General features: G+C 32.9%; 2 protein-coding genes across 2 annotated transcripts in view; one reads left to right on the top strand and one right to left on the bottom strand.

The window, feature by feature from the left end:
- Positions 1-1,425: 1,425 nt before the first annotated feature.
- Positions 1,426-5,842, bottom strand: LOC143053446 (uncharacterized). The gene is made up of 2 exons (XM_076226232.1): positions 4,311-5,842; positions 1,426-2,646 (listed from the first exon to the last, which is right to left on the bottom strand). Exon 1 carries the CDS (start codon positions 5,573-5,575, stop codon positions 4,322-4,324), a length of 1,254 nt encoding a protein of 417 aa, XP_076082347.1. The 5' UTR covers positions 5,576-5,842; the 3' UTR covers positions 1,426-2,646; positions 4,311-4,321.
- Positions 5,843-7,891: 2,049 nt separating this feature from the next.
- LOC143055299 (uncharacterized) overlaps positions 7,892-17,752 on the top strand; it is a 179,023-nt gene continuing 169,162 nt past the window's right edge. The window contains exons 1-4 of the mRNA XM_076228437.1: positions 7,892-8,013; positions 9,737-10,575; positions 11,388-11,517; positions 17,006-17,140. Coding sequence (XP_076084552.1) covers positions 9,847-10,575; positions 11,388-11,517; positions 17,006-17,140 — 994 coding nt within the window. The 5' untranslated portion in view covers positions 7,892-8,013; positions 9,737-9,846. The remainder of the gene's footprint in view (positions 8,014-9,736; positions 10,576-11,387; positions 11,518-17,005; positions 17,141-17,752) is intronic.

Here is a 17,752-nt window from a genome sequence, read left to right as displayed (position 1 = left end):
GATAAAACGCTCAAAAATAAACATTAGGCTGAAGAACACAACCAAAACAATGGGATCACTTGGAAAGGCAAGCAGATGCGCCTCAAAATTTAAAACTCGCCAATTTGCTTATGATAAATATATATTGTTAATATTACAATCTTAGAAAAGAGGACGCTTGGATTTTAACTTGGATCATATTGATATTTATTTTTGAGACAAATACCGTTATGGTCATATATCGAACCAGCATAATAATTTTTAACACAGGAATAGATTACCTAGATTGCTTAGACACAGTTATCGTCTTTTGATTTTGTTGTCTACAAATATAGTCCCTAGTGCCGACTGTAAAACTTGCATTTTATTGTCAAACACTCTCCAAGTTTCTTTCTCCATATTTTATTGCATAAATATAAAGTAGTGGTATAAAATGACATGTTGAAAAGACTTGGAGCATAACTTTTTAGTTTAAGTGGTGATTGGGTGCAGTTTGAAAATATAAAACAAAAAAAGTATGTCTGCAACTGTGATACTGAATTACAGAAATGGGTTTTTGAATGAATATGAATATGTCAAAGAAACAACAACCCGACAGAAGAGCAGACAACAGCCAAAGTTCACCAATTGGTATTCAACGCGATAGGAAAATCCCGCACCCGAAAGTGGTCCTCAGCTGGCCACTAAATAAAATTGTGGGCTAGTTAAGTGAAAATGAACGTCACACTAAACTAAAAAAACATACAAAGGAACTAAAATAAAAAGAAATACAAGAAAAATGCCAGAGGCTCCTGACTTGGGACAGGCTAAAAAATGCGACAGAGTTACAGATGTTGGTCAGATCTCAACCCTCTCCTTATATTTCTCAGTATAAAAAGCAGTCCGAATGCAATTTCTGAATTAATAACAAAAGAAACTAAGCAAAATGACAATCATACATAAATAAACAAAGGACTGCATGCCATCTACTCACATACCTCAATAAAACTGATTGAAAGATTATGTCTTAATAATATGAAGATCAAGTACAATCCAACCCATTAGGGGTTTAGTATCAGACCATCATAAAACATATGAGAAGAACATTACTAAATTAAACGATACTTACCTTGGTTAAAGTTGAAGTTTAATTTGAATTCTATGTAGTCATAGAATCACTGAAGTGATCAGATGAGAAGCACTGCGCAACCGCAACCTCAGTCTTTAAAGATACAAATTTTTTGATGATAAAGCCAAGTGGTACTCTACCAATAGCATATATATATAAGCCCTATCAACTACACAGCTGTAGGGAGGGTGGTGGCATCTGATCACTTCAGTGATTCTATGACTACATAGAATTCAAATTAAACTTCAACTTTAACCAAGGTAAGTATCGTTTAATTTAGTAATTCTATTACGTCATATCACTTCCGCCATCAGATGAGATTTTAAAGCACACTCAAAAAATTTTCAATAGTAACTTTTATATATATAAATGTAAACAAATCAGTTATTCAACACATTTACATCAAAACTATTAGAATTTATAATTCTCTTGTTATAGAAAGTTGCAAAAGTATTCACATTTGTCCAACCCGCTTTACTCATAATATCAGCTAAAGAAACATTGTACAGTTTAGCTTTAGACGTAGCTGCAGATCTCACTGAATGAGCACTAAATTGTCGAGTGTCTATACCCGATTTTTGCAAAACTACTTTAATCCAACGGGAAATAGTGCTGCAAGTAACTGCTTTATGCGGCTTAATGTAACTGATAAGCAACTGCTTAGTGTGAACACGCAAAATTCTAGTACGTTTAATGTATTCTTTCAAAACAGTATATACACACAACCTCCTATCTGGAGGAAAAGCTCTCAGTTTGACATCTGGATTCTTATATCCTGGTCTAGACTGTTTTAATAAAACATCTAAATGAAAAACAAATTCATCCCTCAATTTTTCCATACAGTCAACACTTAAAAACTTCAGTGTTTGTACACGAGTAGCATTTGTTAATGCTATCAACATAACGAGCTTCAACGTTACTTCTTGTAAAGTTAACATATTTACAGGTGAAAGCTTTCTCAAGTAGTTCAAAACTAATGATACATCCCATACACAAATGTTCTTAGATTTTGTAGGTCTAAGATTATAAACTCCTTTCATGAATCTGACTACTAAAGGATGTGCTCCTACAAGGACATTATCTATCACTAAACCTAGTGCAGAAAGAGCAGATCTTGCTGTATTTATGGAACTGTAGCCAAGACCATTTTCATATAAAATAGTCAAATAATCAAGCACTATATTTATAGAAATTTGAACTTCACTAATTTTCCTTTCACGACAGTAAGAAAACCACTTTTTGACAAATACTTTGTACTGTTTTTTAGTGCTTTTTCTCCAAGAGCATAACATGATGCTGGCAGTTTTTGTCGAAATTCCTCTGTCAATAAACTGTTTCCTGATACATGACATATCATTAGATTCAATGTTTTGTTCAATGGATGGACAGTGTCTTTGTAAGGAAGAGTCAGTAGATCTTTCCTTGCTATAACCAGTATGGGTGTATCGATTAACATCTGCATCACCAGAGTAAACCATGCTTGAGTCGGCCATAACGGCGCTACTAAAATAACTGTTGTCTTGTCTTTCAAGATCTTCTGTACACATCTGCCTAGTAAACTGAAAGGAGGAAATAAATAGCATTTAAAGTCACTCCAGTCTATAGAAAAAGCATCTATAAAACTAGCATCAGGGTCAGGTTTCCATGAACAAAACCTTTTCAATTGTGAGTTTAGGCGAGATGCAAATAAATCAATTTGGGGGTCACCCCACAGTTCACATATATCACAAAAAATGTCTTTGTTTAACTGCCATTCAACTTGATCATTGAACTTTCTAGATTCAGCATCAGCAATAGTATTTTCAGTTCCAGCAATGTGGCTAGCAGTGAGCCACACATTGTGTTTCTTTGCCCAAAACCAAATAGATTTTGCAATAGTGTTACAACATATTGACTTAATTCCACCCATTTTATTGACATAGCTTACTGCTGTAGTATTGTCAGTTAATATTTTCACATGTGTAAAACATTTTAATTGAGATTCAAATGATTTCAAACCATACAAAATTGCTAGTAATTCTAAATAATTTATATGATATTTTTGTTCATCAGGGGTCCATCTACCTCCTGTTTTGTTGTCAATAAGTACTGCTCCCCAGCCAGAGAGTGAAGCATCAGTTTGTAAAATAATTTGTGGATTAACTCTGTCCAAAACTCTGGACTGTGTATAAATATTACATGACCACCAAATAATTTCTTTTTTCATTTTATCAGTTATTTCCATATTGACATCAAAATTGCCCTTAGCCATCTTTAAGGCATGTATTTTTTCTATTTCAATATCTCTATAATACAGTTGACCATAATCAACAGCAGAAAAACTTGAGATTATCAAGCCTATATAACTAGCAACTTCTCTTATTTTAGAGATTTGTTTTGAAAGTAATTTTTGACTTTCTTCATGTATCATTTCTTTTTTGTCTAGTGTTAAAGTGACAATCATTTTTTCAGAGTCTATCAAAAACCCTAAAAATTGAATTTTCTTTGTAGGTATAAGAACAGATTTTTTCTCATGTACTATGAATCCCAAATCAGATACCAATTTCACAGTATCTTGGATATTTAGACTACACTCTGCAATTGTATCGCCTATCAATAAAGAATCATCAATATAACCTATATTGATATGACCTGATCTGCGGAGTGTAGCATATACCACTTTCATAAGTTTTGTGAATAAACGTGGTGCACTTGCCAACCCATTTGGTAAGCAAGTATATTGATAAATAGAACCTTTCCAAATAAATCTCAAATATTTTTGATATTGCTCATCAATGGGCACTGAATAATAAGCATGGCGCAGATCGACACTAGCCATGTAACAGTTTTGTTTTATCAAATGCAATGCCATTTCAAAAGTGTCCATTTTAAAATGGTGATACTCTACATGTTCATTTAACTTTTTTAAATTTAGTATCATCCGATATTCACCATTCTTTTTTGGTGTCACAAATATTGGTGAAATATATTCTCCTTCAATAGATTTTACCTTTTCAATTACTTTAATATTCAGTAAATTTTGAATTTCTGCATCTATTATTCTAGTATTATTATCATTTGCTACTATGTTTCTAATAGTTGCTTGATTTTGAATAGGATGTATACCATCAATAAACTCAATGGGACATTTATGAGCAATATCTAAAATATTACTGTCTGAAGTAATTTCTTCCCATTTATTTATATAATTTTTCAATCTACCTGCTACAAAATTTATACTCACAACATCAGGTTTTAATATCTGTATTTGTTGTGAGTCCACCTGGAGTTTTTTGATTCTCCAGTCTTATCTGAGCCTGCACGAGATGCTCTACCACGGCCGACACCTCTACCACGGCCTGTGCCTCTACCAGAGATCCTAAAATACCAAGGTCTACGACCGCCTCTATTAAAGCCACTGTTGAAACCACCCCTTCCTCGGATTTTATTTGATATTCTACTACACTTGCCAATATCATCAACAGTTTTGACCACATCACCACCAAATAGGTTTTTATCATAAGGGACTGTAGCATTCAGCAAATGTCCATATTCACCAATGATATCATACTTCATGAGAGTTCTTCTCATCAAGCATACTAATCTGTTAGCATGCCCCATCAGAGCGAGTGAATCCATACAGTCGTCTAACATATTACTATGCTCAGTACACTCCTCTTTCTCTAACATTAAATCTAGTTTATTAATAACTTTAGCCATGACAGTAGCTGTCTTCACAACTACAGACTGAATAGTTTTCATTTTGTTATCGACTGTTTTAGTCTCGGGACTTAAAATATCCCAAATAACCTGGTCAGTTTGAACAGTAACGAGACCGTCACAATTTTGTGGTCTCTGAAGTTTCTCATCTTTCATGAGATCTGAAAATCTCTCAGAAGAAATCCCATTTCTAAAAATATCAGTTATATTATTAGCCAACTGTTCATTAATAGATGGTGCATACTTTTCACCAGACCTAAATTTTTTGCTCATGCTAGCAAATCTTGTCTCTTCACAAGAGTCAGATTTTTGTTTCTTACTAGGGGGTTCATCACTTTTTTCATTATCTGCTTGGACCTCGTCACAAGCGTCATCATAACAATCAGACTCATTTTGATTTTCATCATCATATTGATATTCATCATCATAAAGAGCGTCTATTCTCTTGTGCATGTTATCAACCCTACTGTTGGTTTTTACTTGTTCAGATCTTATCTGCTTCAGTATATCTAGCATTTCATTGTTATTATTAGCGTCACCACTGACACTACTAGTACTAGACTTTGCTTTAGAAGTGGACGGCGTACTCGAGGAAGGGGGCTTCCCCTGAGAAGCAGACTTGGACGAAGCCTTAGAAGTTTTCGACCTTGTTTTAGCCTCCTTTGGTTTATCAAAGAGTAAAGCATCTTCATCCTCTAATCTTAAATAGTCATCGTCTACACTTGATGCCTTCTTATCAGGCGTTTTCTCTGATTTCTTATCACGAGACTGTATCATGGCGTCCGCCATATTTGTTTACAGAATAGTAATCTCAAACCCACACGAGAATGAAAATAATTTCTATAAAAAATTATAAACCAGATTTAATCACATTAAATCTTCAATAAATTTATTAATTGACTTCCTCGAAGTCATATAATTAAATAACAAATCAATTTTCAAGGTTGCAATACGAGGTTACTAACACACGTCAGTCCTCAACGAAAGTTGACAGTACACTGAGGTTGCGGTTGCGCAGTGCTTCTCATCTGATGGCGGAAGTGATATGACGTAATAGAATTACCTGTATCATGCCAAGAACTGGTTTTAGAATAAATGTGTTTATTTCCGATGCAAAGTTATTCATATGTTGGAGCCGATAGACTTTTCTATTATAATTATATTGTTTTCATTTGTCCAAAATGTAGTTCACTGCACTGTAAACAAAGCGAGAAACAAAGTTGTTGGATAGAGCAAGAAAACTACGATTTTTTGGTAAACAAGACTTGCATGAACCATATGGTACGACCATAATATCTAAATCTTCCAAGGTTTACCACTACTTTTGAGATACAAAAAAACATATAGTGCATTGATAACTAGTATCACATTCGAAACATCCTATCCAAGAATATTTCCAGAAATGTATCTCAATACAATATATGCTCAAAAATCCAAGTTACAAAATGATGTTATGCTTGCTAAGAAAATTACATAACCTGTGTTACAAAGGAATCTAAGATCTAGTATAAACTTTCAATGATGTCATTGTTAAAGTAATCCGTAAGATTGGAGTAATCTTCTTTTATCCATAATTATAGTTATTTTATCAAATACAAACAAGAATGTGTCCCCAGTACACGAATGCCCCACTCGCACTATCAATTTCTATGTTCAGTGGACCGTGAAATTGGGGTAAACCCTCTAATTTGGCATTAAAATTAAAAAGATCATATCATAGGGAACATGTATACTAAGTTTGAAGTCGATTGGACTTCAACCTCATCAAAAACTACCTTGACCAAAAACTTTAACCTGAAGCGGGACAGACGGACGAACGAACGGACAGACGGACGAACGAACGGACGCACAGACCAGAAAACATAATGCCCCTCTACTATCGTAGGTGGGGCATAAAAATGCTTAATAAAATGCAGTATTTGATTTCACTTCCCACTGATAAAGTAAGCAATCTTTACCTGTCAGTGCTTACACACGCTTTGATTTTAATTTTTTAATTTACGTTGACAAAGGTAAATGCACTACGATGTCACATTGTTCTCTGATCAAAGAAACAATAATTTGTTTCTGTTACTGACTCACAAGACAGTACTTTTCCTGAGAATAGATTTTTTTTAAATCGCATATGGAAAGTGGAACATATCTAGGATAGTTTGTGACAGATATTTCTTTACGTTCAACCAAATCATCCGTAAATTTTGGCAAGGATGAATTTAATTTTATGATTAAGACATCAAGGCTTATAATGTAATACGCCATACGCGCATTTCGTCTACTTACGACTCATCAGTGACGCTAAGCTCCAAATTATAGAGGTTTAAAATTATTGTACTACAGTGATATTTCTAATAAAAACTCATGTCAGTATGTTAGACTTTATACTTGGCCAAAGGTAATGATTGCAAAACAGTTAAAGAAGTTTAACAAATAGCAAGTAACATAAAATTAGAACAGGCCTTTACAGTTATATTATTGCTTGATGGAAAAGGGTAACCACACAAAAAAATGATTTGTGCTACCGCTGATCGAGAAATTAAAGAAAGCCTGTCAGGGTAACACGTGTGTTTATTTGTCGCGGTCTTTCAGTTTTGGCAAGGTTACCTAATACACATGAATGAGAAATGATTCACGAGTATGAAACTGTTAACTTATTTTGCTGCGTTAATTTTTAATTTTTGCAGGTATTAAGATAGTCGCGAATGTAAAGATACAGTTACATGCTTAAAATAGTTGAACTATTCATGAACATAGTTGTTGCCTTGGGACAGTTAAAAAAAATACCAGTCTATTGTACGATCTTGATATAACGAGTTACATACATTCTTAACATGATTAATACTGTCTACACTATTTTATTACTATTATAGTAGGATTGTTTTTACAGTAATTAATTACTCATAAATAAAATTACATAATTATATGATAATCATTGAGAGAACATAGGGGAATATGTGTTATAAAACAAGCTAATTTAATTAAGTTGTCTCCCTTTAATATTTATTTAGTTAAAGTCTAGATAAAAATGTCTATTAACTATATGAATCGGTTCATCACGCATGATTTAAAGAATAGTTTACCTGTCCAACTATAAATATCCTGATATGCGCATTAGACATTTCCGATATATGGCCATAATTTGTTCCTGTTGTTGACATATTGAAATGCTAACAACCTAATTGCAAAAGATGTGTATAGAACATAACATGAGTGATCGAATAAACAAATAGGTAATGTTTCAATGTCAATATATAAAAACTATAAAATAACAATTAATTAAAATCCGATTTCATAATTCCACTTTCGTTATCAGATTGTCACTGCAGTGCGCTTGATAATCATGATAACATATACTTTATTTTACAATGTTCAGCAGATAAATATATTTTTGATATAGGGCATTAGTTGCGAATCGGACAAACAATGAAACAAAGGTTATTTTTCAATCAATTATTTGCATGACATTTATAAACATTTTGATATCAACAGTCAATTTGATAAATATTTCAAACTGAATTATACCCGTATTTACGCTACCCTACTTATAATCCTTGCTGGAGACACATTGCGAGCGTAACCATGGTAACTGATAAACATCTTGATTTATATATCTTATACACAAAATCAGTCTTTATAGAGGCTAAGAGACTATTACTTACTTTTGACTTGTACGGTATTTTCTTTGACATGTTTGAAACGAAAACTAAGAAAATTGACCTAATATTGTTGAACACATCTATCCCATCGAACTAGAGATAAAGGATACTACAGATACAGTTAAGTCGGCCTCATATCTTGACTTGAAATTGACATTGAGGGTTGGTTAAAAATAAAACTTTACGACAAAAGAGATGATTTCAGTTTTCCAATTGTGAACTTTCCATTTCTAAGTAGCAACATTCCAGCAGCACCTGCATACGAGGTATATATCTCCTAATTGATACGATATTCCCGTGCTTGCATTTTCTATTATGAAATTCTTGATAGAGGGTTGCTGCTCACAAGGAAGATATTAAACCAAGAGTTCCAAATGGTGAAGTTGAAAACATCGCTTCGTAAATTTTACAGACGCCATCACGAGTTGGTTGATCGTTATGGAATAACCGTTTCACAAATGATATCGGATATGTTCCTTACGTCGTAACTACAATCCCCTTCCCTTTCATGAATGTGACCTATCGAATAAGACTATTTACCGGATTTGTTATCACATAAGCAACACGACGGGTGCCACATGTGGAGCGGGATCTGCTTACCCTCCCGGAGCATCTGAGATCTCCCCTAGTGTTTGAGTGGGTTCGTGTTCCTTATTCTTTGGTTTTTTATGTTGTGTCATGTTTGTCTGTTTGTCTTTTTCATTTTTAGCCATGGCGTTGTCAGTTTGTTTTCGATTTATGAGTTTAATTGTCCCTTTGGTATCTTTCGTCCCTATTTTACACACCATGACATGTAAAATTAATACTGCATGTGTTTATACAGTCGATACATGATTAGATGAAGATAAGTAAGGAATAAACACGAAATGTTGACACTATATAAAGACGAACTCCACCATTATGTACTGCTTTCCATATAACTTGTTTAGTTCTAAATGATGTATGAATTTATTTTTTGAAAATGACGGAAATGCTGCACTATTGAATGTGCGTTTTGATAGTTAGAATAAGGAAAGTTTAGGTAGTTCGAAATCAGACCTGACCCACCATTTTATTTTGAAAATGCATGTATCAAGTTACAGAAATAATGGTTGTTTCCTATTTGTTCCATTGATTGATAACGTCTTACGATTTTATCAGTAATTATTGACTTCGCCCTTTTCAAATTAATCCTTTTTCATTTCAAAATAGTGACGCTCTCAGCTGATTTTTGGAAAGTTAGGAATCACAGTAAAAGATGTAAACAATCATTATTGAACATAAATCTTTATAAATCTTTATTATTTTTTACACTAAGGTATGCGCACATAACTGGAAACATTAATTGCATCTAATGTTTAAAAGGAATGAAATATGCACGTGTAATGCTAGTTTACTGACATGGTATATTGTCCAGATTGATAGCCGATGAAAGATGGAATGAAAAATGGTTACTCCAAAATAGATGTGAGGTGTAAACATTTATCATCTATGATCATGGTAGATGTTGAATCTGACGAACATCTACGAATTTTCAAATGTCTAATTGATACTGGATCCCATGTTCTGCGGAATGCCATAGGGATTAAAGTTTTGAACAATAATTCAATCAGCTTCATTCAGTATTTAGAAAACAATAAGCATCAGTTTTATCACCAGTTTGAGAAAAAAATATGGAGAAAATGCTGTCTGGGTAGCCCACATGGCTGTGTTTTCCCCGGAACCATGGATAAGAAAATCTTCAATAAAATGTACAATAAGACAGCAGAACATAACACACAAGATTGTCTGGATCGATTTGAAACTCATGCTGGGATTTCACTCGATGTATTAGATCTAAGCGATCTCAATTTTTTCTTATGGAACAGCAGTTCGTTATCAGCACAGGAAGAACATTCACTCAAGACAATAATGTCTATCAGAAGTGCAATTTGTCATCCGTCATCATCACACAGCTACTCCATAGATGAATTGGAAATCTATTGGAGTGATTTGAAGAGTGCAGTTGTGTTGTTTGCAGAACCAAAATGCTACAAAGATATTGTTGAAATGCAAGTTGAAACATTACAGAATTGCAAATTAAATGTAATAGAATCTGCAAAAGTTATTGAAAAAATGAAAATAGAATCAAATAAGATCCTTCATGCCATTAAGCAGGTAGGTTTTCCCCTATTGATTCGTCATACATCTTGAACACTATATGATATTTCATTTATAATTGTTACTTGAGTGGCTCAAAATTTAGCGGCAACATTTTACCTATTTGAAAAGGTACAATTGTGTTGTCAGACTGGTGTCTTTTACATTTAAATTTTTATGTATACATTTAAAAGCATTATAATATTAATTGCTTGCGTAATTTTTTATCCCAGGCAGAGATTTTATTAGCCGTATTTGGCACAACTTTTTGGAATTTATGATCCTCAATGCTCTTCAACTTTTTACTTGTTTTGCTTTATAAATATTTTGATATGAGCGTCACTGATGAGTCTTATGTCGAATAAACGCGCGTCTGGCGTACTAAATTATAATCCTGGTACCTTTAATAACTTTTACGACATGATTGTGTATTGTTATATGTTTTGGATGATTTCAAACGATACCAGGAATATCGCCGTCAATGTTTGACTATATGTGAGTAGATTCCCAAAACTTTATATGTATACTCATAGGACACATAGATATAAGTACATTGCATTCATAAGTTTGAGAAATATGTGCTACAGTGAACCTATACGTGTTTACAAAATATTTCCTAAAATGAAATGCCTTAAAATATTTTGTCGGGAAAAACAATTTATTACACAAATTAAAAGGTTTTTTGATAGTGATAAAAAAAACCAACATATTTCTGCTCATTATATCCATTTTCAAATACATTATATTTACATTTTTGACATTTATAGAATTTTAACCACTATAAATCATATTGTGAATACACTTTTTACATATTTAATTTTCAATTTAAGGCAACCCCTCTTAAAATTGTTGATATTGAAAAACTTATAAAGGATGGAACTTGTGGATTGGAGAACTGCGTCAAGAGTGAAAATAACAAGACGAAATCTTACATCAATGACACTTTCCAGGAGTTAAAAGGTAAGCAGAACAATAACGCACTAATACCGGACAGTTACAATCTAAATCATAGCAATATCATTCTAACCGGTCATCCTTTACCATTCTGTTATCTTGCTAGAACATAAGGATTGTTAAAAAAAAATGATGCCTTTTAATCGTCACTGATGAGTCTTATTTAGACGAAACGCGCGTCGTGCGTACTAAATTATAATCCTGGTACCTTTGATAACTATTAATATCTTCTATGCCACTATTTAGCAATTCTGTGTTGGTATGAGTTCATTTATCAGATTTGATTTCGTTCAACGTAATCAGTACGATATTTTACGTTTGAAGTTAGATTCAAAACAAACCGGACACAGTTTTAGAATATAGTTAATTGCTACCTTAGTTTGATATTAATAAGTATTAAAATGTGCTTTGTTATTAAATGCAATATCAGTATTTAGTTCAAATATATAATCTTAAATCAATCCTAATTCTATCTTATTCATTCTTATGTGACGTCATTTTTCATTTTTTGATGATCTGTTACATTATTTACAAATTCAAATGACGTCATTTTTTCGTCATTTTTCAGTTTCAAATAGGACGTCACTTGGCGTAGAGGTTTAAACTTATTCGGATGTGTCTACTTTTGTGTTTCAAATGTCTGGTTATGTAAATGTATTTCAGTTGTTTCATGTGATTAGTTAATACTTCAGTTTTATCATGTACATCTTTTGAATATTCATTTTATAAAATTTACTGTTTGCGAAAGTATAAATTATTCTAAATTATAGGGATTTTCTGGTAACTAACAGAAAACCCTTGCCGTTTTTTGCACAACCTTTTTGATCTTTTGGTCCGCGATGCTGTTCAACTTTGTACTCGTTTCGGCTTTCAAACTTTTGTATCTGGGCGTCACACGTAGGTCTTGTGTGGACAAAATACACTGCTGGCGTATTAAAATTTTGAACTTGTTGCCTTTTGTTGGCTGTTGTTCGTGTGATTCTTTGTCAATTGTGTTCTCCAATTTATTTATATTGTAGTCCTGTGTTGTCATTTTGATGTTATATTTCACATGGCCATAAAAGTGCGAGGTTTGGCATGCCACAAAACCAGGTTCAACCCACCATTTTTTCCTTTAAAAATGCCCTGTACCAAGTCAGGAATATGGCCATTGTTATATTATAGTTCGTTTCTGTGTGTATTACATTATAACCTTGTGTCGTTTGTTTTCTCTTATTTTTGAGTGTAAATTCACATTGCGATAAGACGTGTCACAGTACTTGTCTATCCCAAATTCATGTATTTGGTTTTGATGTTATATATATATATATATGTTATATTTGTTATTCTCGTGGGATTTTGTCTATGTGTGTTACATTTTAGTGTAATGTCGTTGTTCTCCTCTTATATTTAATGCGTTTCCCTCGGTTTTAGTTTGTTACCGCGATTTTGTTTTTTGTCCATGGATTTATGAGTTTTGAACAGCGGTATACTACTGTTGCCTTTATTTTTTTGGTATTGATAACTTTCAATTTATTGTTTCCAAAACACCGAATTCTAGAAATAATAAGAAATTTTACTTTAGCGGCATTAAGCAAACAATTTTTAAAATCTAAGGTCCTCGATACACTTAAGCTTCAGACTTAATTTGGCTTTTTTTTTTTTTTTTTTTTTATTCGAGTTTCATTGGTGAGTCTGTTGAGATTAAATACGCATCTGGTGGGCAAACTTCTAGGCCTGGTATCTATGATGAGTTTATCTACTCATTTGATATAAATACAAACTTCAAATATATATCCTTTTGTAACACTTATCTTACTTTCAAATTAAATTCATATGTGTAAGCTTGCAATAAGAATAGGTATAAATAGTTATCAAAGGTACCAGGGTATAACAAATCTCCTACTCTGCTCGTCCTGTATGTCAATTTCAAGAAGACCACCAGACGAGAGAGATAAAAGTTAACAAAATCTTTTAAATAATTCAACCTTTTCATTTAATCATCTGAAAAAAACTAAAATCACAAAAATACTGAACTCCCTTGAAAATTCAAACCGGAAAATCACTAATCAAATGGCAAATTCAAATGATAAAACACTTCAAAGGAATGGACAACAACTGTCATATTCTTGACTTGGTACAGGCATTTTTAAATGTAGAAAATGGTAGATTGAACCTGGTTTTACAGCACTAATTCTCTCACTTGTATGACAGTCGCATCAAATTTCATTATATTAACACCGATGTGGGAGCAAAACAGACATAATAGGTAAATTAGTCTAACTATGGGTACAACAGTCATCACTGTGTCATAATCTCAAAACAAACAATTATTTAACAAAAGAGCAGAAAAAGCATCTATCAAATTTAAAAACAATATGCATTGCTTTGATAGTTTGACGTCATAAAATGTAAACGTCACACATGAAGAAAAATAGAATAATTTTGACGTTCAATTTTTCCCAAAAAAATATAATTTCATATAGGGAATGGTGGTATACAGGGTTAACAAAATGAAAAGTATGTTAGAACTTATTTCAGAAACAGACCAATATTTGAATCCATCCAGAAGTTCTTGAGAATTTTTAAGAATCCACATATGGATAATATCCCTACGCGAGTAAAATAATTTTGTCGTTCAAAGTATGTTCAAATCTATAATAGAACAATAACATAATGACATATAATAGAACTATAACACATACAAAACACACCAGAAAAAATGAAAAGATAATGTAAATACATTGACTGTATTGACTTATATGTAATGTACTGTATTACAAATCTAGATTTTACTGAAAAGAAAGGTAAATTAGTTCACCGAAAGCATTACTATTAGTTCAGCCTAGGTGGCCGAGTGGTTTACAGCGATAAACATAACGCAGTCGGCGTTGTTTTCATATACCAATAGCATGAGTATAAATCCCGGCGAGGGATGGAAAACAATTTGCTTCCGCAATTTTGCAAATTTAACATTGTTGTGCTGATATTTAAATTAGTTATAAATAAAAAAATATGTTATCAGCCATGTATCACTTACACTAGTACTAGTGCTCTAATGGATGGATCTGTTGTAGAGTTATCTTTTGTTTAGACGTCCTTTAAAATGATAACTGTATACCCTCATAACGAACAAAATATAGTTCATCCATTGACAATTGCGAAGTAATCATTTTATAATGAACAACCAATTTTAAGCCCAGTAGAAAGTACTTCGGTACTGGCATGAAAATACGGAATTTGTTTGTGTTATTAAAATTTTCTGTTACAAAATATTAGAAATTATCATAAATTAAGGAATGTATCTCACTCATGCAAAGGTCTGATTCTTTTCATGGATTTGGCTATACTTTTTGAAACTTTTGGATAATAGGTCTTCATTTTTTATATAAGCTTTGGACTTCAAATATTTTGGCCTCGAACATCACTGAAGAGACATGTATCTGGTGCAGGAACATTGATATGGTTAATGTTATTAATCTAGTAGGGATGTTTTGAAAACGTTTTTTTGTTTCATACAAGCTTTTGCGTAAGAATTTATAATCATATGATTTTTCTACGACCGCAAAAAACTTTTTGAGATCGTATAATGGTATGATGTCGTCGTCATCTGCGTCGTCGTCGTCCGAAGACACATTTGGTTTCCGGTTTATAACTTTAGTTTAAGTGAATGGATCTCTATGATTGTGTTCAATACCACAAAAAGAAAGCTGGGATTGATTTCGGGGATGATTGTCCCAACCATTTTGGAATTAGGGGCCCAAATAAGCATTTTTCAAATTTGATTGCTCTGAAATTGTACAACAAAGTTTAAAACCACAGGTAGAAAGTTGGGATTAATTTTTAGGGTTATGGTGCCAACAGTTTAGTGCCGGTAGTATAATGTTCTGGTGATTAAAAGGAAGGGTAATTATAACAGATTACAGATGTCAACTTGGCTTCAAATTAAAAAAAATGATCAATTCCTCAGTACATTGTACGCATGATTTTTTAACATACTAGAATGTTGGTCCAAAATAACATTATTTTGATTTTGTGTGTTGGGTTTTTGTCGATCCAAAGGGGCATCAAGGTTCTTGTTAGCCCACATTTTAGTGTAAACTTATAACTTATCATACATCATTTCGTTAATTTGTCATAAAAAGACTAAAGGTTTAATGTATTCAGGAAAATACAAACAAATTTCCTATCTAACGAGTAACCATGGAAACAAAAACATTAAACAATAATGCATATTTTTTTAAATTGCTTGCTTTAAGTTTTAAGCAGATTCCTGACTGGGAAAATATGTCGCCACCCAAAACACAACTTCTTATTTGGTGAGATTATTTCAATTTAAAATAAAGCGTCTCTTAACCTATTTTTTTTGTTTCATGGTTGCGAATTATGTGTCCTCAATAGAAATAACGTTGGAAAACAGTATTTTTCATGTTGTGTTTTTTGGTGAAAACGGAACGTATTATGACATTATTTTGACGTCGTCCGATAAATAATCTCATGTTTTTCATATGTTTGTCCTGACTTAATGCATTCAAATGTTAAGTGCAAATTAGAAACAGTTGTCAAACATTGTATTTGGACCAAAACTGGGCCTTAACTCCTTGTATAAGCAATAACACAACGTTTCCAAAATGTCCACCTTTGTACAAAAAAGAAGTGCTTTACCACAAAATGTAAGTCACTTTTTGCACCAAAGTCGACAAAAGAGATGATCTCAGCTTCCCAATTCTTGTTTTCCATGTCTATGTAGCAACATTCCAGCAGCGCCTGCATACGGAGTATATATCTCTAATTGATACGATATTCCCGGGCTTGTATTTCCTATCATGATTTCCTTAATAAATGATTGCTGCTCACAAGAAAGCTATTAAACTTAGAGTTCCAAATGCTGAAGTTGAAATCATCCCATCGTAAATTTTACGGCCGCCATCACCAGTTGGTTGACAGTTATGAAATAACCTTATCACAGATGATATCGGATATGCTCCTTATGTCGTTACTACAATACCCTTCCCTCTTCACGAATAAAACCTGCCGAATAAGACTATTTACTGGATTTGTAATAACATAAGCAACACTACGGATGACCTCATATGGAGCAGGATCTGCTTACCCTTCCGTAGCACCTGATATCACTCCCAGTTTCTGTGGGGTTCGTGTTGCTTAGTCTTTAGTTTTCTGTGTTGTGTCTTCTGTACTATTTGCCTGTTTGTCTTTTTATTTTTACCCATGGTGTTGTCAGTTTATTCTCAATCCATGAGTTTGACTGTTCCTCTGGTATCTTTCTTTATCTCTTTTAGAAACTAAGATAGAAAACAGGAAAAAAGGAATAATCCATTGAATAAATAAATTCAATTCGTATTGATTAAATCTCATTTAATATAATTAGCATATTATAATAGAAATTTGTTTCAACTAATTCTTGTAAGCTATTTGACATATGAATACCGGTAAACTGATGGTGCCTTTTTCAGTAAGTTTGAATCTAATAACATATATATTGTTATTCTTATAGAAAACATTGAAAAACATCATGAAGTACTCTCGACAAGATGCAGAGAAGAAATCCAAACAACAGTGACACAAGAGAGTAGCAATATAAGGCTTCACAGCGAAGACCAGAGCCGTGCAATTGATACAAAGCTGACAGGTATTGTCTTGGTTATGATTACATATTAGAGAAAAATACTAAGAGGAAGGCTGCTTTAGTATGAATTTGACTTCAAGTGAAGTCTTCATATGTTGACGAGACAAGTCTATATAATAGGTAAAATAACTGAAAGATATCATACTTTGTCTAGATGTTGCTGTAAAAGATCATACACTTATTTCAACCATATTTCCTTTATGCGAGTAGCGTGTAACAGGTTTACGCTAGACACAGGATTGAGCTTAATGAAAAATGTTTAGCTGCATAAAAATTTCCTGCAGTTATAGCCTTCACCAAAAGTATACCTTTGCATTTCGACGTACTTCAAACTTATGAAACACACGTTTAACGATTGTTTAGCGTTCCTCTGTTGTGCAATTAACGTATACCGACTTTGTCAATTTTCTCTGTACGTCTGGTGCACGCCGGTCTATACGCTAATGTGTAACGCCGGCATAAAGGACCAACAGCTGTGTACAAGATTGCTAATTCGTTTATTTATGCATACATTTATGAAAAAAATAATAATTATTAAATGTCGATATGTATTTGGTATCAATATCTGAAGTTATCTTTGCAATGTCTTAAAGAGAGTGAACAAAGAGTTTGTCA

The sequence above is a fragment of the Mytilus galloprovincialis genome, chromosome 12, assembly GCF_965363235.1.
Source record: "Mytilus galloprovincialis chromosome 12, xbMytGall1.hap1.1, whole genome shotgun sequence".
Taxonomy (NCBI): domain Eukaryota; kingdom Metazoa; phylum Mollusca; class Bivalvia; order Mytilida; family Mytilidae; genus Mytilus; species Mytilus galloprovincialis.
The sequence above is the reverse complement of the archived record's forward strand: the minus strand, read 5'-3'. Positions and strand labels throughout refer to the sequence as shown.